Source organism: Saimiri boliviensis, chromosome 20, assembly GCF_048565385.1.
Source record: "Saimiri boliviensis isolate mSaiBol1 chromosome 20, mSaiBol1.pri, whole genome shotgun sequence".
NCBI classification, from domain to species: domain Eukaryota; kingdom Metazoa; phylum Chordata; class Mammalia; order Primates; family Cebidae; genus Saimiri; species Saimiri boliviensis.
Window position 1 is genome coordinate 33584708 of NC_133468.1, and position 25378 is coordinate 33610085.

At 56.2% G+C, this 25378-nt stretch overlaps 1 protein-coding gene across 1 annotated transcript in view; it reads right to left on the bottom strand.

Moving 5' to 3' along the window:
* Positions 1 to 25378, bottom strand: part of SRRM3 (serine/arginine repetitive matrix 3) — a 74070-nt gene that overhangs the window by 3243 nt on the left and 45449 nt on the right. Inside the window, exons 4-14 of the mRNA XM_039460724.2 lie at positions 24464 to 24592; positions 24301 to 24381; positions 23617 to 23646; positions 23110 to 23172; positions 22944 to 22979; positions 19530 to 19580; positions 18478 to 18582; positions 17133 to 17310; positions 2785 to 3146; positions 1538 to 1762; positions 1322 to 1459 (exon numbers count right to left, since the gene is read on the bottom strand). Of these exons, the coding sequence (XP_039316658.1) occupies positions 1322 to 1459; positions 1538 to 1762; positions 2785 to 3146; positions 17133 to 17310; positions 18478 to 18582; positions 19530 to 19580; positions 22944 to 22979; positions 23110 to 23172; positions 23617 to 23646; positions 24301 to 24381; positions 24464 to 24592 (1398 nt within the window). The remainder of the gene's footprint in view (positions 1 to 1321; positions 1460 to 1537; positions 1763 to 2784; positions 3147 to 17132; positions 17311 to 18477; positions 18583 to 19529; positions 19581 to 22943; positions 22980 to 23109; positions 23173 to 23616; positions 23647 to 24300; positions 24382 to 24463; positions 24593 to 25378) is intronic.

A 25378-nucleotide genomic window follows, 5' to 3' on the forward strand; every position in this document is an offset into this window, starting at 1 on the left:
TTCAAGACTAGCCTGACTAACATGGTGAAACCCCATCTCTACTAAAAATACAAAAAAATTAGCTGGGCATGATGGTGGGCGCCTGTAATCCCAGCTACTTGGGAAGCTGAGGCAGGAGAATTGCTTGAACCCAGGAGGCGAAGGTTGCCATGAGCCGAGATTGCGCCATTGCACTCCAGCCTGGGCGACAAGGGTGAGACTCCATCTCAAAAAATAGTGATAAAAATAATCTGGCTTATCCTTCAAGGTGGTCTGGCCTTGAGCTCTGGGGAATGCCCCCCGCCAACCACCATCTTTTTCTTGATTACCTGGATCACCAAGGACTAGGTGGGACTAGTTGGAGAATCATACACTGTTGGAGCTGAAAAGATGCTCACAAAACTATCATTATTGTTCAGATGTGGCGACCGAGGCCCAGAGAGGCACACCCGTCTCCCAAGGCTGCCCAGCAAGGCGGTGGAGAGCTGGGCTCAGGACTTTTTGCCTGTGGTTCCCCCAGCTGCTGCCAGGGTAATTTAGGGTTTCAGGGCGATTTCCACAAAGGTGGTCCATAATGTCACCCGGAGACCGAGGCCCAGACACTTCCAATCCTAGCAGAGAAACTGATTATGACTTCACCAGCCACGTCCTGGGCACAGCACCACTGGGCTGTGGAGGGCAAGGGGGAGTGGCTGGCTCCTCTGACAGCTGCCCCAGAGACCAGACTGCTGTGTCCCCTCCTCCAAATCCCCCAGGTTAGTGAGATAGAGAGAGGCAGACAGACGGACAGCTGACCAGGGCCAGACCAGCTCACTTGGGCATCTCCCAGGCAGCCTGTGCAGAGGGGTCCGCCTGGCTCCCAGGCTGACCACAGGCCACTCAGCAGGCTGGACCTTGAGATGAAGGAGAAAAGGAGACATCATTGTCCGGAGAGGGATGTGGGGAGGGTGGGAGGGGCATCGGAGGGATGGCAGGACGACTCTTGCAGAGCTGAATTCCTTGCCGGCTGCTGCCCACCCAGACCCAAGTACAGAGTCCCTACCCTCCATGGAGCCTCAGGCCCCCACCGGGACCCTTCCCTCTTCGAGGCCTCCTGCACCTGTTTCTGATCGCCCTCGCCGCCTCCAGTTCTAGTCCCCCTCCTCCCCGGCCCCCCTACCCTGGCAGAACCCACTCATTGTCCTTCGGCCCCCACCCCCACCCCCCTCTCCGTGCCAGGTTCAGTCGAATCCTCGGAGAAGGTCCCCGAGCCGAGCCGAGCTCTCTGTCCCTGATCCGGGTCAGCGGCCCCAGCCTTGCGCCCCGGCCCGCCCCGGCCTCCCCGCCCCGCGACCCTCCATACCTGGTGATGCGCCGCGGCTCCATGAAGCTTGGCGAGTCCCGGCGCCGCTTGCGGATGGGCGAGTAGCTGCGGGAGCGGCGCCGGGCGCGGGCGGCCTCGGCTTCGGCGTGCCTCGCGCGGCCCTCGCCGTCCTTGTCCCTGCGGGGCCGGCCCGAGGTAAGTGAGCGACGCGGCCCGGCCGCTCCACCCCGCCGCCCGCCGCGGGCCGACACTCACCGGCCGAGGGGCTTCTTCGGCGACGGCGAGCGGCTGGGGCTGCGGGGCCGCTTCTCCGCGGAGCGCGAGCGCGATTTGGAGGGCGAGCGGCTGGAGCTCCAGGAGCGGGGGTGCGGGCCCGGGCTGCGCGACGAGCTCTTCCCCTCCGGGCCGCCGCGCCGGCCGTGCGCGCCCGGGGACGGAGAGGTGCTGGCGGGCCGCGCGCGCGGGGGCCGCTCCTTGGCCCTGGAGAAGGAGGACGGCGCGGGACTGGGCTCAGCGACCCCGATGGGGGCTGGGGGTGGGGAGGGCTCCCTGGGGAGGGGCTTAGGGCGGAGGGGCGGGGTCCGCGTATTTTGTGGTTAGTTTGTGCGGAGCGCGCAGTGAACGCGGAGACGGGTGAAGGGCAGGGGTCAGTTCCAGGGGAGCCCCGTGAAGAGGCGCGTTGGGGGAGATCAGTGGAGGAGGGTGTTCCGCGGGGTGCGGGGAGCTTCACGGGGGCAGGGGGGCTCCCTGGGAGCAGTGATGAGTAAGGGGAGAGGGATCAGTGTGGGGAAGAAGTCGGGATAACTGGGGGGTTGGTCAGGGTGGGGAGGCAGCTCCGTGGGGGGACTGGGATCAGTGGAGTTTGGAGGTCAGTGGAGGTAGGTAACTCCCTGGGGAGGGTTGGGGTCGTCGGGGGAGGGAGCCCCGTGAGGGGGGAATTGGGATCAGTGGAGGGAGGAAATCCATGGGAGGATCCATGGGGTCTGGGGGTTTGGGGGTCTGTGGAGAGGGAGGGGAGCTCCGTTGGAGGTTGGGATCCGTGGGAGGTAGGTCAATGGTGGGGGGTGGGATCTGTGGGGCGTAGGTCACTGGGGGTGTGGGATTTGTGGGGAGTTGGTCAGTGGGTGGGTGGGATCTGTGGGGTAGGTCAATGGGGTGTGGGATTCGTGGGGCGTAGGTCAGAGGGGAGGGTGGAATCCGTGGTGGGTAGCTCGATGGGGGGGAGGGACCTGTGGGGGTAGGTCCATGGGTGGGTGGAATTAGTGAGGGGTAGGTCAATGGGGAGTGGGATCCCTGGGGGGGTAGGTCCGTGGGGGTTGGGATCCGTAGAGGGTAGGTCACTGGGGGTTTTAGATCCCTGGGAGGCAGCTCCGTGGGAGGTTGGGATCCGTGGGGGGCAGCTCGGTGCGGGGAGGGATCCCGTGGGCGGGGATCCGCGAGCGGAGGGGAGCCCTGTGCGGGGTGGGGGCGGGAGTCCGGCTCCCGGGGCCGAGCGCGCTCACCGTTTCCCGTGTCCGCCGTGGCCTCGCTCGGAGCCGGGCTCGGGCCCGGGGCCGGGGGCGCCGCCGCCGCTGCCGGAGTCGCTGCTGGAGCGGGCCCTGCTGAGCGAGCGCGACGAGCCCCGGGGGGGCGCGGGCCGGGCGCGCCGGCGACCCCTGCGGCGGGGCGCGGAAGCCGAGGACCGGGAGCGCCGCCGCCTCCGCCGCCGCCGCCGCCGCCTGCCCGCCCCGCCCGCCGCGCGGCCTCCGCGACCCTGGGACGACGGCGCCGAGCGCGGGCTGGGGCTCTCCTTCCCCCGCGCGGGCGGCGTGGGTGCGGGGTCCGCCGCCTTGTCACGGGCCCTGGGCGAGGGCGAGCTGGGCTTCTGACGGGGAGAGAGGCAGAGAGGGCACGGAGGGGGGAGAGGGAGACGGAGAGAGACAGACAGAGAGGAAGAGGGAGAGGAGAGAGACAGAGAGAGAGAGAGAGAGAGACAGGAGAGAGACAGGAGAGAGACAGAGAGACAGGAGAGAGACAGAGAGACAGGAGAGAGAGCGAGAGAGACAGGAGAGATACAGACAGGAGAGAGAAAGGAGAAAGAGAGACAGGAGACAGGAAAGAGAGAGGAAAGAGAGACAGAGAGAAGGGAGTGAGAGACAGAGACGAAGAGAGAGATGGGGAGAATAAAGAGGGAGGAGAAAGAGCAAGAGAGAAGAAAGAGAGAGAGGAAGGAGACAGAAGAGTAAGAGGAAGAGAGAAAGTGGCAGAGAGATGAGAGAGGGAGAATGAGCGAGAGAGATGAGAGGAGGAGAAGGAAAAAGCGGGGGGAGAGAGACAGGAGAAGAGAGAGGGAGGGAAATGGAAGAGAGACAGACAGAGAGAGAAGGATGGAAGCCAGGGAGAAGTTCGAGAAACAGAAAAAACCCAGGCAGGCAGGCAGGGGACCAGAGTGGAGGCAGAGAGAGAGGACAGAGCAGGAGGAGAGAGGTTGGGGAGGGAGAGCGGGCGGGTGGGGTGGGGGGAGAGAAGGAGAGAGGGCTTTCACCGGGCCCGGGCCGGGGGCTGCCAGTCCCGGAGCATCGCACACACGGTTCCCCGCGCCTGCCCTGCCTCTGCCTCTCCTGGGTGTCCACCTTCTGGCCTCAACAGTGCAGCTCATGCAAGGTTCTTGGCATGCAAAACACAAGAGGGACGGAGCGGTGGGGGGCGGGGGCCAAAGGGCAGGGGCTCCAGGACAGGCGTCGGGGCTGGCATTGCCCCCCCGAAGGGACGGACGATTCCCGGCAGAGAGAAGAGAGAGCGGCACCGGGAGCAGGGCCAGGGCCAGCCCATCAGGCCGGGCCCCCAGCGCTTGGGGGGTGGGCGAGGGGATGGAGAGGGGGGGGGAGTCACACGGCACACAGATGGGGGAGGGGCGAGGGGGACAACTGAACTCAAAACTGAACCGAAGAAAGGGAGGAAAAACAGAAATAAAAAAAAAAACCAAAATCCACAAATGTCATTAGATACCAAAAATCAAAAAACAATATCTGAACTCCTGGGGAGCCTGACATTTTTCTGTTAATATTTTTCTGTCTTTGTTTTCCGGCCCTGCAGAGAGCTTTGGAGCTGTCAGTAGCACCCGACTGTCTTTCTGTTTCTCTCTTTTTTCTTTTTCTTTCTTTCTTTCTTTCTTTCTTTTTTTTTTTTTAAGTTCTGATTTTTAAGTCCCTCTTGGTTAACGTCCACTTACCAACAAAGTGGCACTTCCTCCTTTAGTAGGTAAGGTGTGTAAGAGAAGGGAAAAGCGTGGTAGTATAAGTTCATCATTAGATTCACAAAAATGCAAGAGAGATAGAGAGAGAGAGAGAGAGAGAAACGCAACCACCCCGCTCTAGGCCTGAGAGGAGGCCACGCCACCTCTGGAGGAAGGGCTGGCAGCGCCCGGCTCCTGAGTGGGCACCTCTTAGGTGACCGTTGGATAGAGATGGCAAATGTTTTTCCAAAAGTGGAGTCAGGACACAAGGATCGGGACACAGAAAACCAGGAAGGGCACCTGGTGCCACCGTCAATAGGGCCCTGGCTGGGATTCAGGAGTCTGAGAGCCTGCCTCTATCTCACCGAGCGACCCTGGCCATGTCACTTCCCCAGTCTGGGCCTCAGTTTCCCCATCCACAAAATGAGAGGGTTGGCTTTTGCTTTCTGACGTCCCTTCCAGGGCAAAGATTCCAGGATTCTCTGCATGCCCCCTGCCCACCCTCCCGTCTCCCCTCCCTGCACAGAGCTGGTCCCTCCTCCTTTCTTGGCCTTCTATCTGGTAGCAGTTGACTGTCCTCGTCTGTTTATAGGTCTGTTCCTCCCCAAAAGTCCTCCGATCACCACTAGCAACTTGACTTTGAGACCTCCAGGGCAGATGTGGTGTCTGATTCCCCTCTGTACCCTCACTTTTTATCACAGAACTTGGCGCCTAATAAAACCTTCATTCTGCTTGCTAAGGAAGGAAGAAAGCCTGAAAAGCCAGGTGGTGCCTGGACCGAGCTCTTTTGGCAGGCTCGCTCTTTCCTTTTTCTTTCTTTTTGAGACGGCATGTCGCTCTGCCACCCAGACTGGAGTGCAGTGGCATGATCTCGGTTCACTGAACCTCTGCTTCCTGGGTTCAAGCAATTTTCCTGCCTTAGCCTCCAGAGTAGGTAGGACTATAGGCGTCTGTCACCACATCTGGCTAATCCTTGTATTTTTAGTAGAGATGAGGTTTCACCGTGTTGGCCAGGCTGGTCTTGAACTCCTGACATCAAGTGATCCTCTGGCCTCAGCCTCCCAAAGCGCTGGGATTACAGGTGTGAGCCACTGCGCCTGGCCCAATTTGTTTGTATTAAAAAAAATAGAGACAGGGTCTGACTATGGTGCCCATGCTGGTCTTGACCTCCTGGCCTCAAGTGACCCTACGGCCTCAGCCTTCCAAAGTGCTGGGATTACAGGCGTGAGCCACCGCACCCAGCCATTGGCAGGCTGTTTGGATGAGAAGACAAAAGCTGCTGCTACCTCTCAGGGCACCTTGCTGCCAGGGACTGGAAGAATCATGGCCTCCTTGGCATGGCCCAGGGTGTTACCCGGAGGGAGCAAGGTGGTGCCCAGGTCTTTCCTTGCAAGGCTGGCGCTGAGCCTGAACATGGAGGTAGAACCAGGAGGTCAACCTCATTGGTGGAAAGGCACAGGGGGACAGCAGGGCAGAGTTCAGAAGTTAGGAATCTGCCTAGCTGTGAACCCTGGCTCCAACCCTGAATTTGGATCTGAGCCAGCTACTTTTTTTTCTTTTTCTGTTTTGTTTGTTTGTTTGTTTGTTTGAGGTGGAGTCTCATGCTGTTGACCAGGCTGGACACAATCTCAGCTCACTGCAACCTCAGCCTCCCAGGTTCAAGCGATTCTCCTGCCTCAGCCTCCTAAGTAGCTGAGGGATTACAGGTGTGAGACACCATGTCTGGCTAACTTTTTTTTTTTTTTTTTTTTTTTGGTGACAGAGTTTTGCTCTGTCGCCCAGGCTGGAGTGCAGTGGCGCCATCTCGGCTCACTGCAACCTCTGCCTCCCAGGTTCAAGCAATTCTCTGCCTCAGCCTCCTGAGTAGCTGGGACTACAGGTGCACACCACCATGCTCGGCTAATTGTTTTGTATTTTTAGTTTCACCATGTTGGCCAGGCTAGTCTTGAATTCCCGGCCTCAAGCAATCCACCTGCCTTGGCCTCCCACTCCCAAAGTGCTGGGATTATAGGCGTGAGCCACCACACCTGGTCTGAGCCAGCTACTTCTGACTCAGTGAAAGGGGCCAATCGTCAGGGAGGAAGAGGATGGGCCATGATGGGTCCTTCCCACAGATGCTACAGGGCCCTCTTGACTTCCCACTATCTTGAGCTGAGAGTGGGATGGGAGTATTAGAAGCAAAAAGGGTCCAGGGTGGATGGCTGTTCACCCCTATCATAGTGCGCCCCTACCACTGAGGTGCAAGCCTCCGGGTCCAGTCCCCGGTGCTGATCGGATACTTCCTGCCTGCTGGTTTTGAAGACCAAGCTCTTCCGCACTTCCTTCTCATCTCCTCCAAGCCACGGGCCTGCCATGGCCCAAGATGATAGAACTTGGAAAAGTGAACACCCTGGAATCAGCCCTGGTGTGAGTTTGCTGTGAGACCCGAAGGAAGTCACCTGACTGTAGGGAGCCTCAGTTTCCCCATTGGTAAAATGGGGATAAGCGGAGTCTTTGCTGCGTCGGCCTATATTGGTGTTGGGGAGACTCTTTTCAGAGTACAACCGACTCATGGTCCCTTCACAGGGTCAGAGCAGTGCAGGAAGGACGGGGGGTCCCTTTGGGGTATCCACCAAGTACCAGGATGGCAGAGGATGGGAGGAAGGCACTGCCGGACAGCGTGGCAGATACAGCCTTCCCTGGGGAAGACTCGTAGGCTCAGCCTCACGTCCTTTTCCACCCATCCCTCCGAGGTCCTCAGGAAGGGGTCACCATGTGCCTGCCAGAGTCTGACCCCCATGCTCGGGTCTTACTCGTCCCGGGACTTGAGGGAAGATCCAAGGCCAAGCACTATGGGATTTCATAGGATGATCAGAGACCTCCCAATCTCTCCTCCAGGAAGCTGCTTTTTGTGACTTGGTGGCTCTTGCCGGGATCTCCTCTCCCCACCTGCCACCACAGCCTGGCTAATGCCTACTGGGGTCCCTGCCCTCAGCTCCAGGGCGCTTTCTCCAGGCTGTGTCAGGTCTCCTCCTCTGTGATCCCACAGAACCTGGTTCCTCCCTTCCCTAAGGACTCTGCCAGGCCGTGCTAGCTGGGGGCTGCTGCGGTGAGCCCCCCACTCCCATTTCAGCTTTTCCCTCTCATCGTGCTCAGTGGTCTTTGTCCAGCCTCTGTCCTGGGACGCCCAGGTCTGCCTGCCTCTCTCCTGGCATGGACATCCAGATGGGGGCTGGCACAGAGGAGGTGCTGGGCATATGTGTGTGGGAATGAATGAATGAACGAGTGAGTGAGTGAGGGACCTCGCCTGCCTCCAAGCCCTGTTCCCAGGAGCCCCTCCTCTCCTTTTTACCCCTTGCTTCCTGATATTTTTTCTTCTGTTTGTATATTTTTTTTGGGGGGGGGGGAATTAGGGTCTGGCTCTGCTGCCCAGGCTAGAGTGCAATGGTGCAATCATAGCTCACTGCACCCTCCAACTCCTGGGCTCAAGTGATCCCCCCACCTCAGCCTCCTGAGTAGCTGGGTCCACAGGCGCACACCACCATGCCTGGCTATTTTTTTTTTTTTTTTTTTTTTTTTTAGTAGAGATGGGGTCTTGCTATGTTGCTCAAGCTGGTCCCAAACTCCTAACTTCAAGTGATCCTCCCACTCAGCCTCCTAAACCATTGGGATTACAGGCATGAGCCGTCGCGCCCAACTTTTGCGAAGGCAATTTCTGAGGGTCAAGTGGAAAAGATGGTAGAAGGGAGTAGCAAGGGTCAGTGTGCTCACCTGGTCCTGGGACTCTGAAGGCCCAGAGCAGGTAAACACCTGAGATGCTTTTCTCTTGCTTCCTTTGAGGGCTTAGATGACCACCCACCTCTAACTCAGTGTTTGAGATCCCAACTTATGGGTCCCTGGTCATGTCAGAAACTCCAAAGCATGGAGCCTCCCCTTCCTCATCGGGCTTCAGCAGAGTTTCTCCTGTCAGATCAGTAGCATTTTCCTTCTTTTCTTTTTTTACTTTTAATTTTTTGAAAGAGCGGGGACAGAGTTTTGCTCTGTTGTCCAGGCTGGCGTGCAGTGGTACAATCATGGTTTACTGCAGCCTCAAGTGATCCTGGGCTCAAGTGATCCTCCTGCCTCAGCCTCCTGAGTAGCTGGGACTACAGGCATTACCACCTCGTCTAGCTTGCAAACAGCCGTTTGCTGTCTGCCCTCCTGGCACCACCCAGGGTTGAGGAGGAAGCTAAGTGGGTGAGCTCCCTGGCACCTGTCTCTGGGATAAACATGGGGTGGGTAGGGGTGACTGGCTAGGCCTTCTTTCTTTTTTTTTTTTTTTTTTTGAGATGGAGTCTCATTCTGTTGCCCAAGTTGAAGTGCAGTGGCATGATCTTGGCTCACTGCAAACTCTGCCTCCCGGGTTCAAGTGATTCTCCTGCCTCAACCTCCTGAGTAGCTGGGACTATAGGGCGCACGCCCGGCTAATTTTTGTATTTTTAGTAGAGTTGGGGTTTCACCATATTGGTCAGGCTGGTCTTGAACTCCTGACCTCGTGATCCCTGTCTCAGCCTCCAAAGTGCTGGGATTACAGGTGTGAGCCACTGCGCTTGGCCAAGGGCCTTCTCTTTAAAAAGCGGAAGATGAAAGCCCATGGAGGCCTCATAATGGTCGGAATGCTGAATGTCCTTATTTTTTTTTTTTTTGAGACAGAAGTGCAGTGGCATGATCTAGGCTCACTGCAGCCTCTGCCTCTCGGATTTAAGCGATTCTCCTGCCGTAGCCTCCCAGATAGCTGGGATGACAGGCGTGCACCACCACCCCTGGCTAATTTTTGTATTTTTAGTAGAGACGGGGTTTTGCCTTGTTGGCCAGGCTGGTCTCAAACTCCTGACCTCAAATGATCCAACTGTGTCGGCCTCCCAAAGTGCTGGGATTATAGGCCTGAGCCACCGCACCTGACCGGAATACTGAGTTTCTGTAGCTGTTCCCAGGTGGGAAAGGAAACAGTTTAAAGGGTAGGGGTGTGGAGATGGGGTCCCATAGGGCCTACCGCTGACTCTAGTACCCTCAGTGTGGCCAGATGAGCCCTGGGTTGGACCTAGTCCAACCAGGACCTAGTCCTGCTTCTGCTCCAGCACCCTGCGGGCCCCCATCCCTGCTGGTTGTTCTTTCGGGATCCTTCCGCTCTGAGGGTCCACATTAAGCTGCTCAAATTCAGAAGATGGAAGACTGCTGAGAAGGTGGAGGGAGTCCCTGTCTGGGTTGAGTCAGGGACCAAGCAGTGGGCAGGTAAATTACCTGTTAATTACTTCACAGAGACTGTGCTAAGTAGGCCCTCTAGGTCCCAAGCTTGCTCCTGGCCAGCTCACCGCCCCACCCTCTGCCACCCAAGTGAATCTACCGTGGCACCCAAGAGATGGAACCTGGAGGCCCAGTCCTAGTGCCTGTCCCTGCTCCAGAGTCCTGCAGCTTCCACCCCAAAGCTCTATCCTGCAGCCAGGGAAGGATCGAGGAAGCCCAGAGTTCTGTCTGACCCAGTAGCCCCCCGAGGGTGGGATGGGGCTTTTTCCCTGTGCCTGACCTTGGCCAGAACTTCCTCCAGGATCTGGAGGCCAGGGGCCCCCCCACTGGCTCCTCTGTCACTGCCTATTGCCCGAAAGGGCCCTGAAGGCCAGCGGGGTGACCGAAGTCCCAGGAACTGGCAGGGATGAAGGGTGAGGAGGGGCTTAGCAGCTACTCCACACAACAGAAATCAAATTGGCTTAACTGCAGCATATAGTTCAGGAAAGAAACACAAACTTGGGATGCTAAACCACACAGAAATGCACTCGGACAACGGGATGAGAAAGAAGGCGTGAAGGAGGATGTGAGGGGCGGGAGTCGGGGATGGGGAGGAAGAAGGAAGGAGCAGGGAAGAAGGAGGGGAGATGGGCTAGAAAAGTTGGTCGGGGAAAGTCGAGAAAACCAAATGACAAACCAGGAAACACAGCTTTGTAGCTCATTTGAAGAAAGTGCAAGTTACAAATGAGTAGTCACTAAAATAAAGAAAAGGGAGGAAGATGAAACCAACCAGGGCAAGATCGAGAGAAAGAGAGAGAAAGAAAACCACATTCAAACCAAGCAGAGTGGCGGGGCTTATCTGGAGATGGGAGCGAGAGCGCACAGCGGAGCTGGGATACCTACCTTCTCAGTGGTCAGGGACAGGAATGCAATAATAAAAAAGAAAAGAAGGTCTCCGCATTGGGAATGCAGAATGGGGGAAAGACAGTGACCCTAAACTGTGCTCCCCTCCGAGCCAGGAAATGGGTGGCCGATGTGGCTTTTGTCTCATCCCAGAGATGGGAGGGGGCTCTTGCTCAGTCATTTGTTTGCTCTTTTTTTTTTTTTTTTTCTTCTTTTTAAACAATGGGTTCCACTAGCCAAGCTTTCTTTACTCTTCAAACAGCAGAAAACCTCCACAGGGCATGCAGGAAGCAGCTGATGGAAGAGAACCACAGGGTGGGCTACAGAGGGGCTGGCAGCATGGGAGAGAGGCCCGTGCCGGGGGAGAGAGATGGAGAGGAAGAGAGAAAGAGGCAGAGGCAGGCAGACAGACAGACAAAGACAGACAGAGATAGAAAGGGGAAGAGAGGGACGAAGAGAAACAGAAAGACAGACGCAAACAGAAGCAGAGAGGCAGGAAGAGAGCGAGGAAAGGTGCCCCCAGACAGAAAGAAGAGACAAGCGCTGTTTAAACGAGGCCAGTTCGAGTGGACAGATGGGTGAAGGGAGAATGTGCATTTAAAAGGGAAGGCAACCGCAGATCAGATTTGGAGGAGTGGCCCCATCTCAGGTCGGTCCCACTCCTTTTCCCCTGGCTTCGGCATCATTTTGGCAAAAGTCATCCCTTTTGCCTTTTTCTGTTCCTGGATAAAGCAGGTCAGGGCGTGCCTTGGCACCTCTTCTTGGGGGTCACCCTAGGCTAGGCTGCCCATAATGTGGTAACATTTGAACCACAGGGAGAAGTCAGAGAGAGCCTGGGCCATGATCCTGAGCCTTCTCTACCATCCTCACCTAAGGGCGTCACCTTCCAGTATCTCCTGACACTGGATTTTTTTCTTTCTTTTTTTTTTTTTTTGAGCTGGAGTCTCGCTCTGTCTTGGCTGGAGTGCAGTGGTGTGATCTCAGCTCACTGCCACCTCTGCTTCCTGGGTTCAAGCGATTCTCCTGCCTCAGCCTCCTGAGTAGCTGGGACTACAGGCAGGATGATAGCTCACTGTAGCCTCCAGCTCCTGGGCTCAAGTGATCCTCCCACCTCAGCCTCCTGAGTAGCTGGGATTACAGGCATGCACCACCATACCTGGCTAATTTAAATGCTTTGTTTGTTTGTTTGTTTGTAAAATGGGGGTCTTGCTATGTTGCCCAGGCTGGTCTCTAACTCCTGGTCTCAAGTGACCTTCCTGCCTTGACATGCCAAAGTACTGGGATTACTTGAGTCACTGTGTCTGCCCCATCCCCTGAAACTTCTAATGCTGGAGACTTCTAATGTGAGCAGGTGGCCTCTGGACAGAAATGCAATAATAAAAAAGAAAAAATGCCAAACTCCGTATACTCTTTGTAGGCCTCAGGAAGGTAAGGCTAGCACCAGGCTATGCTGGTGGGGGCTGGAGGGAGGCCGGGTGAAACCGGATGGAAGGGGTTGCCGCAGGAGGTCTCCTGCTCAGTTTCTTCTTCTTCCATCCTACGCTGTGTGACCTTGAGTGACTGTCTTCCGTCTCTGTGCCTCCATATTTATTTCTCCACACGTATGTGAGGGCTTGGGGTTCCCTGAGTCACTGAAGCACAGTCATATAGAGTGAGTTTCTGTAATGTGGGGGCCACCTGCACCCTGGTCTCTTTGTGTGGGCAGACCTCCGTCTAGGGACTTGAGAGGGCTGGATGCTGGTTTCTGGAGGAGTCTGCTGGGGAAGGCAGGAGCTGAGATGACCAACATCCACCCCCCCAAATCCTTCTGCTCAGGGCTCCTGGACTATGCTCCCCATTTGCCACCCTCTCCACAGCCCAGCTGAGGTCTAGAGGTCAGAGTCAGAGGGCTGGAGTCTATTTTTTCTTTTTTTTTTTGTTTTGAGACAGGGTCTTGCTGTGTTGCCCAGGCTGAGGTGCAGTGGCACAATCATGGCTCACTGCAGCCTCAAACTCCTGGGCTCATGCAGTCCTCCTTCCTCAGCCTCCTGACTAGCTGGGATTACACGTGTATCCCACCATGCCCAGCTAATTTTTTTTTTTTTTTTTTCCTGAGATGGAGTCTCACTCTGTTGCCCAGGCTGGAGTGCAGTGGCGCAATCACAGCTCTCTGCAACCTCTGGCTCCCAGGTTCAAGTGATTTTCCCACCTCAGCCTCCTGAGTAGCTGGGACTATAGGTGCCCACCACCACGCCTGGCTAATTTTTTTGTGTAGAGATGGGGTTTCACTGTGTTAGCCAGGATGGTCTTGATCTCCTGACCTTATGATCTGCCCACCTCAGCCTCCCAAAATGCTGGGATTACAGGTGTGAGCCACCACACTTAGCTCTGCCCAGCTAATTTTTAAAAATTTTTGTAGATACTGGGTCTTGCAATGTTGCCCAGGCTGGATTGCAGTGGTGCAATCATGGCTTACTGCAGCCTCGGACTCCTATGCTCCAGTGATTCTCCTCCCTCATCTCCCCCAGCAACTGAGACTACAGGCACATGACACCATGCTTCGCTGATTAAAAACAATTTTTTTTTTTTTTGGTAGAGATAGAGTCCTGTTCTGTTGATCAGGCTAGTCTGGAACTCCTGATGTCAAGTGATCCTCCTGCCTCTGCCTCCCAAAGTGCTGAGATTACAGGTGTGAGCCACAGTGCTCCACCTGGGAGCTACTTTTGGATCTACCTCTAATGCTGTGTGGCCTTCAGCGAGTTATTTAACCTCTCTGAGCTGCAGTTTTTTCTGTAAGCAGCAGAACACAGAAATTCCTGTGGGGTCCAATCAATCATCACCTGGGATGGGTCAAGGAAGGGATTTGTTGGGAGTGATTATGTCATTGGCCTCAGTCTCAAGACCGAGATGGAATTTTTTTTTTCTTTCTTGAGACAGAGTCTCACTCTTGTCACCCAGGCTGTAGTGCAATGGCACGATCTTACCTCACTGCAACCTGTGCCTCCCGAGTTCAAGCGATCCACCTGCCTCAGCCTCCCAAGTAGCTGGGATTACAGGCGCCCACCAACATGCCTGCTAATTTTTTAATTTTTAAAATTTTTTCAAGACAGAGTCTTGCTCCGTTGCCTAGGCTGGAGTACAGTGACTCGATCTCCGCTCACTGCAACCTCCGCCTGCCGGGTTCAAGTGATTCTCCTGCCTCAGCCTCCCAAGTAGCTGGGATTACAGGCACACATCACCATGCCCAGCTAATTTTTTTGTATTTTTAGTAGAGATGGGGCGTCACTATGTTGGCTAGGCTGGTCTTGAACTCCTGACCTCAGGTGATCTGCCTCCGTCAGCCTCCCAAAGTGCTGGGATTACAGGCATGAACCACCACGCCCGGCTGACCTTTTTTTATTTTCAGTAGAGATTGGGTTTCACTATATTGGTCAGGCTGGTTTTGAACTCCTGACCTCAGGTGGTCCAGTCGCCTCAGCCTCCCAAAGTGCTGGGATTACAGGCATGAGCCACCGCACCCAGCCCAAGATAAACTTTTTCTCTTGCCTGGAGTGTCTCAGCTAAACCCCGCCAGGTGCCTTCAGACCTCTCCCTCCTCCACAGTTTCCTAAGGATCTGAGTCTGGGGTCTGACACTGATGGTACTGAACAGCTTGTCCTCTCCCTGTGCCCGGTGTCCAGCCCATTATACTAAACTGAACCAAGGAGGAGCAGCAAGCTCCAAGAAGCTCCCTAGGTGACCAAGGATAAGTCTCTTCCCCTTCCTTGGTCTCCCAGCTTCCTGGGGCACGCAGCAGCACAGGCTGCACCACTGTAGTTAATTTAAAATCTGTGGCAGTTCCAGCCTGTGCCTGGGGTTGAAAGGAGGCTGCTGCCGTTGCTGACTTGGCAGGAGCTGTCGGTGTGGGCGTGATTTTTTTTTTTTTTAAGAGTTATCTTCCCTTTTAAATTCAGATTACAAAGGAGGGAAAAAGTATATAGAGATATGTATATGATTAATGTTCACTTAAAATTCAAAAGCCATCTCTGCATTAAGAGGAAAGGTTCCCACAGTAACACACACAAAAGCAAAATTCTAGAACATCAAAGATAGGAAAAAAAAAAACCCCAGAGAGATAGTTTGCATTTCTGTACATAAAAAAAGAAAAAGAAAAAAAGAAAAAGGAAAGGAAATACAAACAAAAACAAAACAACAGAAAAAGTTACATAAACTTGCCCACCCTCTTCCCTCACCAGCTAAGCAAGAAATGGAATCACAGTATTACCATGTTTCAAATGGTAGGCTAAAAAACAAACAAAAACATAGACGGGGTTAAAAAATGTCGAGCTTTCCTTTTTTTTCCCGTTTGTTTCTCTCTCTCTTTTTTCTTTTCTTTCTTTTTTTTTTTTTTTAAAGGTAGCGTCCAAGAATACCGGCAACCCCAGTACTTTTTCCCAAAGACAGTTGCGTTCATGGTGAAGTCTGGGACCCCTCTCCCATCCCCCATCTCACTTTTCCAAAAATGAGCGAGAACTAGCCTCATTTGATTCCTCAGAGGTCTTTTTTTAGACAAAGAGGCAGGGATTCGAGTGCAGGTTTGAGACCCGGGATGCTCCGAAGTCCTAGATGTCCCAGGGCCCCAAGGGGGAGGGATAGGATTTGGGGACCGTGCTTGGTGAAAGGGTTCATGAAACGCCATCTCCAAGAAAACTCCCAGGGCTGTGCCAAGCTAGAGTCCCAGGCTGGGAGGGACACAAGATGTGGGTGCTTCAGAAGCTCCCGCCCTGAGGCTGGTGGCTGGCTCTCGTTCCCCAACTGCCCTGTCCCTGGGGAGTCTGCCTAGTTGCTGTAACCATTTTGTCTGCACTGGGGAGGGGTGGAGGAGGGATCATTGCTCAGGACTCCATAGCTGGAGAGAGGACCAGAAGTAAGAAGGGACCCACTTTCAGCCCTGGCTTCAGAGAACCTGCATCTCTGTGTCTCTCTGGAGACCCCAGGAAGGTGGACGAGAAGCTGGCAAGCAGGCGTTTGGGGTCCTGTGCTCTTGGGAATCCATGCCTACGGGGGTGGGTGGGTGGTTGTGGGTGCCTATCTTGTGGGCTTGTTAATTCTCTCTAGCCTCTACCAAGCTACCGTCAGCTACCTCTGCCTGTCCTCACCCCCCCAAGACAGATCCAGGGACAACAGCGTCATCTTCCCTGCGTGGCCCAACCGAAACCCCCAGAGCCCAGGAGCCTGGCACCTGGTCCAGGTGGGACAGTCTGGAGACAGGTAAATATCCTTCAATAAAACTTAACCTTGAGACCAAGAGCCTTCAGTCAGTTGCCCTTGACTTTCCTCTCTGAGGACGTGGGAGTAAAGGGTGTTTGAGAAAAGAAAGGGAAAGGAAACAGCCAAAAATCAAAATGAAACTGACCAACACGTACATGTTTGCTGCTGAGACCTGAGGTCTGGGGAGGGGCAGCTCCCCGCTCCCAGCTGAGGCTTTGGGGTTGGGTAGCGGGCAGTCTGCGGGTCTGGGAAGGAACCTGCAGGCCTCCCCACTCCAAGCCACCCCCCACCCCACCCCAGTGTCCCTGTCAGCACTGCAGCCCCCTCTCTCTGAGGGGTCTAAATGGTGTACTCTATAATCAACACACCAGAAGGGGATGTGGACCTTCCCTGGTGTCTGGGAGAAGCCCCGACCCGGGCCCAGCCCATCCACCTGAGGACAGGTTGAGACAGTCTCTTTACTCTGCCAGCCCCCCGCCCCCCCCCACCGCCCCTGCCTGTAGGTCTTCAGGCATCTGTGCCCCTCCTGGAGGAAGGGTGGGGACAGTTAGGGGGAGGCAGTGTTGGTGTGGGGTCTCTGAGGCACCTTGGCAGGGTGCCTTAGGAGGGTGGCCTCGGGAAGAGGAGCCGGCAGGTTTGAGACACCTGTCCAAGTGTGGGCGGTGCCTGGAAAAGGGCAGAGTCTCCCTGGAACAGGGACTTTAGAAACGCAGTCCTGTGGGGCAAAGGGACTGAGATGCGGGAGGGGCTGGGGGAGACAGGGGCTGGGAGAAAGTTGAGGGAGGGGGGAGGGGTGCTCAGGGGTGGGGCCAGGACTTGGTGGGGAGAGGAAGACTCAGGGCCCAGATGGTGCCCAGCCGGGGGTCCTATCTCTCGAATCCTGCTCCTGCCTGGGACTCCTACCAATGCCCCTCCCACCCTAATATGCCTGGGGTGGGCACGAGACCTTGATTCCTCCCCAGCTCTGTACCCAACTCAGTGTCCGGTGATCAACCTCCCTCTGGCCTTCAGTTTGCCAAGCGCAAGGGTGGCCCAAGACCGCAGGCGCCCCGCACCCTGACACCAGGACCCGGTGGGCGCAGCAGCCGAGCACTGCCGGCGGCTCCCGAGCCAGGACACCCTCAGCGGGGAGCCGAGGAGGGAGGAAGCGGCCGCCCCCGCCCCGAGCCACACTCACCGCCCCCTGCCCCGCCGGCGCCCCGCCGGACCCCGCACGGCGCAGCCCGCGGCGCGGGAACCCTCCGCAAAGCGAAGCGTACGTACATCGGACGGGCTGTGCGCCGAGCCGGGGCGGTCCCCGTGCGCTCCGCTCCGCTGCCCGCTGCCGCCGTTCCGCTGGGGCGACCCCCAACCGCTGCCGCCGGACGGGGAAGGCGACCGGCTCCCGCTGGACCGCTGGCTGCCCGTCTTTCGCCCTTCGTCTCGGTGCTTGGGGCTCAGCCTGGGATCGGGGGCCAGGGAGAAAGGGGGAGCCGGCGTGGGACACCCACTTTGCAAGCGGTTGCGCCTCCCGTTCCCCGCATCCCCGGTGCACGGGGGAGGAGGGCGGACCCCCACCCCACCCACCCTTTCACCGCGCTGGGAACCTTTCCACTTAGAGAGGGCTTGACCAGGGTGAGCCAGCCATGCTGTGCCTGGGTTTCCGACGCAGGTGGAGGCTGAGGGGCTTTAGGGCGGTTCTTCCTCAAGCTATCACTCCTAGTCAATTTCTCTTGTTAAAATTATTATTAGGCTGGGCTTAGCGGCTCACTTGCCTGTAATCCCAGCCCTTTGGGAGGCAGAGGCAGGTGGATCGCTTGAGGTCAGGAATTTGAAACCAGGCTAGCCAACATGGCAAAACCCCATCTCCACTAAAAATACAAAAATCAGCCTGGCGTGGTGGTGCAAGCCTTACTTGGGTGGCTGGGGCTGGAGAATTGCTTGAATCTGGGAGGCAGAGGTTGCAGTGAGCCAAGAATGGGCCACGGTTCTCCAGCCTGAGCAAGAGAACAATACTCGTCTCAAAAAAAAAAAAAAAAAAAAAAAAAAATTATAATTACTTTTTTTTTTTTTTTGAGACAGAGTTTCACTCTTGTTGCCCAGGCTGGAGTGCAATGGTGCCATCTGGGCTCACTGCAACCTCCACCCCCCACCCCCACCGAGGTTCAAGTGATTCTCCTGCCTCAGCCTCCTGAGAAGCTGGGATTACAGGCATGTACCACCACAGCAGACTAATTTTGTATTTTTGGTAGAGATGGGGTTTCTCCATGTTGGTCAGGTAGGTCTTGAACTCCCGACCTCAGGTGATCCGCCTACCTCAGCCTTCCAAAGTGCTGGGATCACAGGTGTGAGCCACCACTACGCCTGACTAATTTTAATTAAAGAAGGGAGTCTCACTATGTTTCCCAGGCTGGTCTTGAACTCCTGGGCCTCAAGCGATCCTTCCGCCTTGGCATCCCAAAGTGCTGAGATGACAGCCATAAGCCACCGCACCTGGCCATCCCGATAAACTTCTCTCCACTGATGAATTGACATTCTGTCCACCAGCCCTGCTCCCCAGCCCTTGGGGGTGTTTACTCTGCAACCCTCACCCTCCACCAGGAGAAAGCCTCCCAGAGGCCCAGGTTACCTGCTAGGAGATCTGGAATCACTGTAGTGGGAGGACAGGGAGGGGCTGTGGGAGCTGCCGCTGCTGTGGCGGTGAGACCTCCGGCCTGGGGACTCTGTGTGAGGCCTGGCGTGGATGAGGGAAATCAGCTTGTACCTCAATTCTGCCCCCCATCACCCTCCAGCCCCCAAGTTGCCCGACCTCCCACCAGGATCCCAGTGGAGCCCTCCTGAAAGCCAGTGTTCATGAGTCCCCTAAAGTGTCCTAGGAAAGGAACGTCAGCAGGGTTGGTGCTGGCTGCAGAGCCTATCTGGTCCATATTGGTCATCTGTGAGAATTAGGAAAAGCACCCCTTTTCTCTAGAAAGCCCCAGTCCCTAAGACCCCACCCCAACCCTCACCAGGTGGTCCTGGGACTTGTGGGGTGGGAGGAAGGAGGTGGGGGGAGTCACAAAGACTGGGCTTGGAAGGACCCTGGTTTGGAAGGCAAGAGGCCTGGGATTCGGTTCTAGCTCTGAGCCCTTGGCTTTCTCTCCAGATCTTAATTTTCCCAACTGGGGAAAATGAGCTACTCTTTTTTTTTTTTTTTTTTGAGATGGAGTTTCACTCTTGTTGCCCAGGCTGGAGTGCAATGGTGCAATCTCCGCTCACCAAAACCTCCGCCTCCTGGGTTCAAGCAGTTCTCCTGCCTCAATCAGCAAGGACCCTTGGCTTTCTCCCTAGATCTGAATTTACCTAACTGGGGAAAATGAGCTAGTTTTTTTTTTTTTTTTTTTGAGACAGAGTTTCGCTCTTGTTACCCAGGCGGGAGTGCAATGACGCCATCTCGGCTCACCAAAACCTCTGCTTCTCGGGTTCAAGCCGTTCTCTTGCCTCAGCCTCCCAAGTAGCTGGGATTACAGGCACGCACCACCACGCCCTGCTAATTTTGTATTGGGATTACAGGTGAGAGCCACTACACCTGGCCCAAAATGAGCTACCTTTAACAGCCTGATTCTGGGATTTGAAAAGGCCTAGTTTGCTGGGGCAGGAGGGAGATTGAATCTGGGGCTGGAGAGAAGGGAGGGTGCTTACCTCTTCCTCTCTTTGTTCTTCTCTTTTCTTTTACTCTTGGAGCTTCGAGATCTGCAGAGAGCAGAGACCACAGTGATGGTGCAGCCCGGGGAGGGCGTGGCCTTTGTGCCCTGGAGCCTGGCTATGCCCAGGTGTGGATCTGAGATTTGTTCCTGGCTGGTGGGGACTTTTCCATCCTACCCCACCCCTTTGTCCCTTTCACTCGGCCAAGGTTGGGTCCTTCCTCCTTCTCTAAGTCCTGGCCTGGCCTGAGAGTACTTGTTCTCAGAAGTGTGGCTGGCCCCAGATAAAGGGGGGTGTTGTTTGCAGGTCTGACAGCCTCAGGCCTCCGGTCTGGGCCAGGTGGAAATGTTCATTTGCTCTTGTCTTTGGTATCGGACCTGGGACACGCCCAGTACTCATTCCCTATATAGGTGAGTACTGGGGTGTGGCCTGACATTCATGTGCCTGTGCCCCTTCCTCCCTGTGTTCCCAGACTGTGGCCCGACCCTAGGCCAGCTCACCAGGGGTTTAGGAAAGAAATGCTTTCCCAAGGGAACGTTGTCCCAGCTTTTTTTATTCTTGAGATGGAGTCTCGCTCTGTTGCCCATGCTGGAGTGCCGTGGCACAATCTTGGCTCGCTGCAACCTTCACCTCCCAGGTTCAAGTGATTCTCACGCCTTAGCCTCCTGAGTAGCTGGGATTACAGTTGCCTGCCTCCACGTCTGGCTATTTTTTTTTTTTGAGACAGAGTCTTGCTCTGTCGCCCAGGCTGGAGTGCAGTGGTGCGATCTTGGCTCACTGCCACCTCTGCCTCTCAGGGTTGAGCAATTCTCTGCCTCAGCCTCCCAAAATGCTGGGATTACAGGCACGAGTCCAAGTAGCTGAGATTACAGGTACCTACCATCACACCCAGTTAATTTTTGTATTTTTAGTAAAGATGGGGTTTCACCATCTTGGCCAGGCTAGTCTTAAACTCCTGACCTCGTGATCCACCTGCCTTGGCCTCCCAAAGTGCTGGGATTACAGGTGTGAGTCACCGCGCCTGACCATGTCTGGCTATTTTTTGTTTGTTTTTTTAGTAGAGACAGGATTTCACCGTGTTAGCCAGGCTGTTCTTGAACTCCTGGCCTCATCTGCCTCAGCGCTTCAACATACTGGAATTACAGGCGAGAGCCACCGTACCTGGCCAATCTCCCTCCTTTTCAATGACATCTCTGGATCCATCTCTGGGACTGCCCCTCCCAACTCCCACAGCCTCCCGTCTCCTCCCATCTAGCCCTCTGGGGCAAGCCCCCCAGCCCAGCACCCTCTACCTTTGATGAAAGGCCTGAGATGCTTCTGATTCGCCCTCAAAGGTCTCACCCAACCCCAATCCCTAGCCCCAACCTCTCTGGTACCACTAGACCCCTTTCAGTCCTTCTGACCCCAGAACAAAGCCATGCTAAGAAACACAGAAATGTGCTTCCCGCAGGAGCAGAGTGAGCGAGGGTGTGGCTGCTGGAGCCTGCTTTGGGCTTCAGCCTCCCCATTGAAGCTAGTCTAGCCCTAGTTCACTTTTAGGACCTGTCCATGAAGGATGGGAGCTGGCCAGAGGGTGTGTGTAAGCTAATGGTGCCCACTTGGGGGCAGTAGGGGCCCACACTGACCCACAGACACTGTGGGTCAGGGGAAGATGAAAATTGGGGTCCTTGGAGGGGCAGATTTAAGTGTTTATTTTATTTATTTATTTTTTTTTTGAGACAGAGTTTCCCTCTTGTTACCCAGGCTGGAGTGCAATGGCGCGATCTCGGCTCACCGCAACCTCCGCCTCCTGGGTTCAGGCAATTCTCCTGCCTCAGCCTCCTGAGTGGGTGGGATTACAGGCACGCGCCGCCATGCCCAGCTAATTTTTTTTTAGTATTTTTAGTCGAGACGGGGGTTTCACTATGTTGACCAGGACGGTCTCGATTTCTCGACCTCGTGATCCACCCGCCTCGGCCTCCCAAAGTGCTGGGATTACAGGCTTGAGCCACCGCGCCCGGCCTTAAGTGTTTATTTAGGCTCCTCCCTAATTGGCAAATTCCCACAGCAAGGAAGGAAGCCAGGACTCTGCCCTTCCTCTGGGCTGCTGGGAGGGGCTCTGGCTCTAATGCCACCCCTGGAATGTGACTGCCAGACAACTTTCTTACTTTCTTCCTTCCAAGTTTTCCCTTCCCTTTCCTTCTTTCCTTTTCTTCTTTTGAGATGGAGTCTTGCTCCATCACCCAGGCTGGAATGCAGTGGCGTGATCTCGGCTCCCTGCAACCTCTGCCTTCTGGGTTCAAGCGATTCTCCTACCTTGGACTGCCAAGTAGCTGGGATTGCAGGTGCCCGCCACCATGCCTGGCTAATTTTTGTATTTTCAGTAGAGATGGGGGTATTACCATGTTGGCCAAGCTGGTCTCAATTTCCTGACCTCAAACCATCCACCCACCTCGGCCTCCCAAAGTGCTGGGATTACAGGCATGAGCCATTGCACCTGGCCTATTTTTTTTTTTTTTTTTTTTTGGTTCTGAGACAGTTTCACTCTGTCGCCCAGGCTGGAGTGGTGTGATCTTGGCTCACTGCAACCTCTGCAGCCTGGGTTCAAGTGATTGTCATGCCTCAGCCTCCCGAGTAGCTGGGATTACAGGCACTCGCCACCACACCCAGCTAATTTTTGTGATTTTAGTCGAGACAGGATTTCTCCATGTTGACCAGGCTGGTTTCAAACTCCTGGCCTCAAGCAGTTTGCCTGCCTTAGCCTCCCAAAGTGCTGCGATTACAGGCATGACCCACCATGCCTGGCACAGGCTGAGTTTTCTGCTTTCTCATCAACCCTATTCTCCTGGACCACTTTGCCTCTGCCTGGGATCCCGCCTTTCACTTCCTCTCCCCTCCCCCTGTCCACCCTGAACAAACCACTGCCCTGCTCAGAGCCCTTCCACGCTAGCCTCCAGCCCTCCTGGGTGGCTGATGACTCCATAACTTGGCAGTCAAACCTGCTGGGGGCTAGCATCTGCCCCCTGAAACTCTACCTCTAGCCACTGCTCCCCACTCTGCCTCCTATCCACGGAGCCTTCCTGGCTCGTGGAGGGCCTCCTGTCTCTCAAGCTCTTTCCCTGCAAATTCAGGGTCCTGGTGTTTCTGCTTGTCTAACCAACACCTCCACAGACAGACATGCCCCTTGGGCATTGGACGTGGAAATTCCTGGGGTCCCCATGCCATGGCTGATGCATGGGGCAGGCAAGGGTTGCAAACAGTTTTCATGCACCTCGTCCACTGCCCAGCTCCCCCAGCCTGGGAAGGAACCCTAGAGCTGAAGGATGGAGCCAGTGGGACCCTCAGAACCCCCCCCCACCCCAATCATTGTGTCCTTTGGGCTTTGGTCCCTTCAGGGACCACTGTCCGTGTTCTTTGCAAAGCACTGCTCACCTGTGCCGTCTCTTCCTCCGGGACCCAGAATCAGACCTGTAGGGTGATAAAGAAGTTCTCTTGAGCCTGCCTGGGGTGGCCCAGGGAATGCCTATGGAGGGGCACAGCCCTGGCCCTGGGCCCCACGGAAGGAAGAGGAGGCCCCAGGGTGGGGCAGCAAGGGTACCTGTCTCGGCGATGTTTCTTCACACTTTTCTTCTTCTTGCGGAGGGGTGAGGAGCTCCCACAGCTGTGGACACAGTGGGGTGGGCTCTTGTGAGCTGGGGTGGGGGTTGAGGGGCTGGAAATGGCTGGAGAGGCCAGGGTGCTTGGGACATTGAAGCTGGAAAGGGGATTCCAGGCCATGAAGCCCAAGGCCCCCTGTACAGAGTGACCCTAGGCCCCAAGAGTCGCCAAGGTCCCTCAAGGTAGTTGATGGCGCTGCCTATACTGTCCCCAAGTCACCCTTCCAGTGCTCCCCTGGCACTGTAGGTAAAGATAGTTTCAAACTCAGAGTTCAGAGACTCCAATGGTGGGATTCATGGCCTCTGTAGGGGCAAAGCTGGCACCTTGGCAGTGTCCAGGGTGCAGGCCCTGAGGATCCAGGCCTCTGGCATCTGAGGGATGACCTTGCCATCTCTTCCACCCACAGACGTCTCCCACCCTGGGCCCAGCCAGCTCTGCCCCCACTGACCTGCACTCGGACTCCAGTCTCCTCTTTTTGCTGAGGACAGATGCCAGGGAGAAAGGACAGACGGATGGATAGGGTTAGCAGGGGCCTCAGACACTTGCCAGGGTCTCACGCAGGACAGGAGAGGTGGACAGAGAGATGCTGGGATGGCAGATGAGGCCCCTCCTCCCCAGGGCCACTGGCACTGGTGGTGGTGGGCACAGGAGCCCTGGAGGAGGGCCGAGGGGACTGGGAGCAGGTGCTGGTAACACATGGACCTGGTCAGTGAGTCTGGCTCCGGGGATTCGGTGAGGGGCAGGTGCTAGAGTAGGGGAGGGGCTCAGTGAGGGGCGGGTCCCAGAGAAGGGGAGGAGCTTGACGAGGGGTGGAGCCTAGTGGGGGAGGAGCTCACTTAGAGGCGGGTCCTAGAGAGGGGGAGGGGCTTGGTGGGGGCGGGACCCGTCAAAGGGGAGGGGCTTGTTGATGGGCGGGGCCTATATAAGGGGAGGAGCTTGAGGCCTGGAATGGGTTCAGTTACCTGGAGGGTATTTAGCCGCAGGGTGAGGGTGAGGGCGAGGGAGGGGCGCAGAGAGGTGCGGGGCTCACAAATGAGGCATGGTTTGGGTTCCCCTGCGGGCCAGGGACGGGAACCCGGGGAGAGACCCCACCGCCCCCTCCCTTCCCGCTCCGGCCAGGCGCGGCTCTCACCGGCTTCTCCGGTGGCCGCCTTTCTTTTTCTTCTTTTTCTTGGGAGGGGGCGATGCCGAGCTGCTAGACCAGTGCTTGGTCCTGGGGGAGAAGGGGCGGGGGTGGGGGCGGTGAGGGGGGGCAGCCCTGCGCGCCCCCCACCCCCGCCGCGGCGGCCGCTGACCTGTACCCGCGGTGGCCGCGGTAGCAGGCGGCCGGGCAGTCACAGTCCACCGGGCCGTCGTCGTCGTCGAAGGGCGCGTACTCCAGGCCCGGCTCGGCGCCCTCGGTCAGCCGCGGGGTCTCCGCCACGCTGCCGGCGACAGGGACGCTCACCACCCGTCTCGGGACGCCCTTTCTCCGCCCCTTTCCCCGGCGCTCGGGGCCTGAACTAGCCCCCCAGGTCTGCGAGCTGCTACCCGGGGGGAGGAGGGGCGAGGGGACCTGCGGCCCCTGCCTCTACAGGGCCAGGAAGATATTCGGGGAACCCAAAGAGGCACGTCCCCTACAGGTCCCCAACCTCACGGCGTAATCTTTTGCAAAAAAGAAAGAGAGGAACTGAACCCGTGATTTAGCCTGCACCCCTTCTAAGGTCTCACCATCTCGGTGAGCCCCCTCCTCTTGTTTTTTGATTTTGGAGGCAGAGTCTTGCTCTGTTGCTCAGGCTGGGGTGCAGTGGTGGGATTATAGCTCACTGCAGCCTTGAATTCCTGGGTCCAAGCAATCCTCCCTCCTCAGCCTCATGAGTAGCTGGGACTACAAGGGTCTCACTGTATTGACCAGGCTGGTTTTGAACTGCTGGCCTCTAGAGATCCTCCCCTTTGATCTCTCAAAGTGCTGGGATTCTGGGCATGAGCCACCCTGCAGTGGTGGGGGTGGGGAGTGTGCCTACTCATATGAGGCTCCTCTTCCTCACTGAATCCCTTCCATATCCCAGCCTGATTCATTGAAGCCCTCCCCCTCAGTGAACCCCACACTTGGTCCCTGTGCCCCTAACCCTACTGTCCTATTCTGGGACCCCCATCCCAGCCCCTCCTTTCCCTCACTGAACCCTAATTTCTCTCTTCCTTCCTTCCTTCTTTCCTTTCCTTTTCTTTTC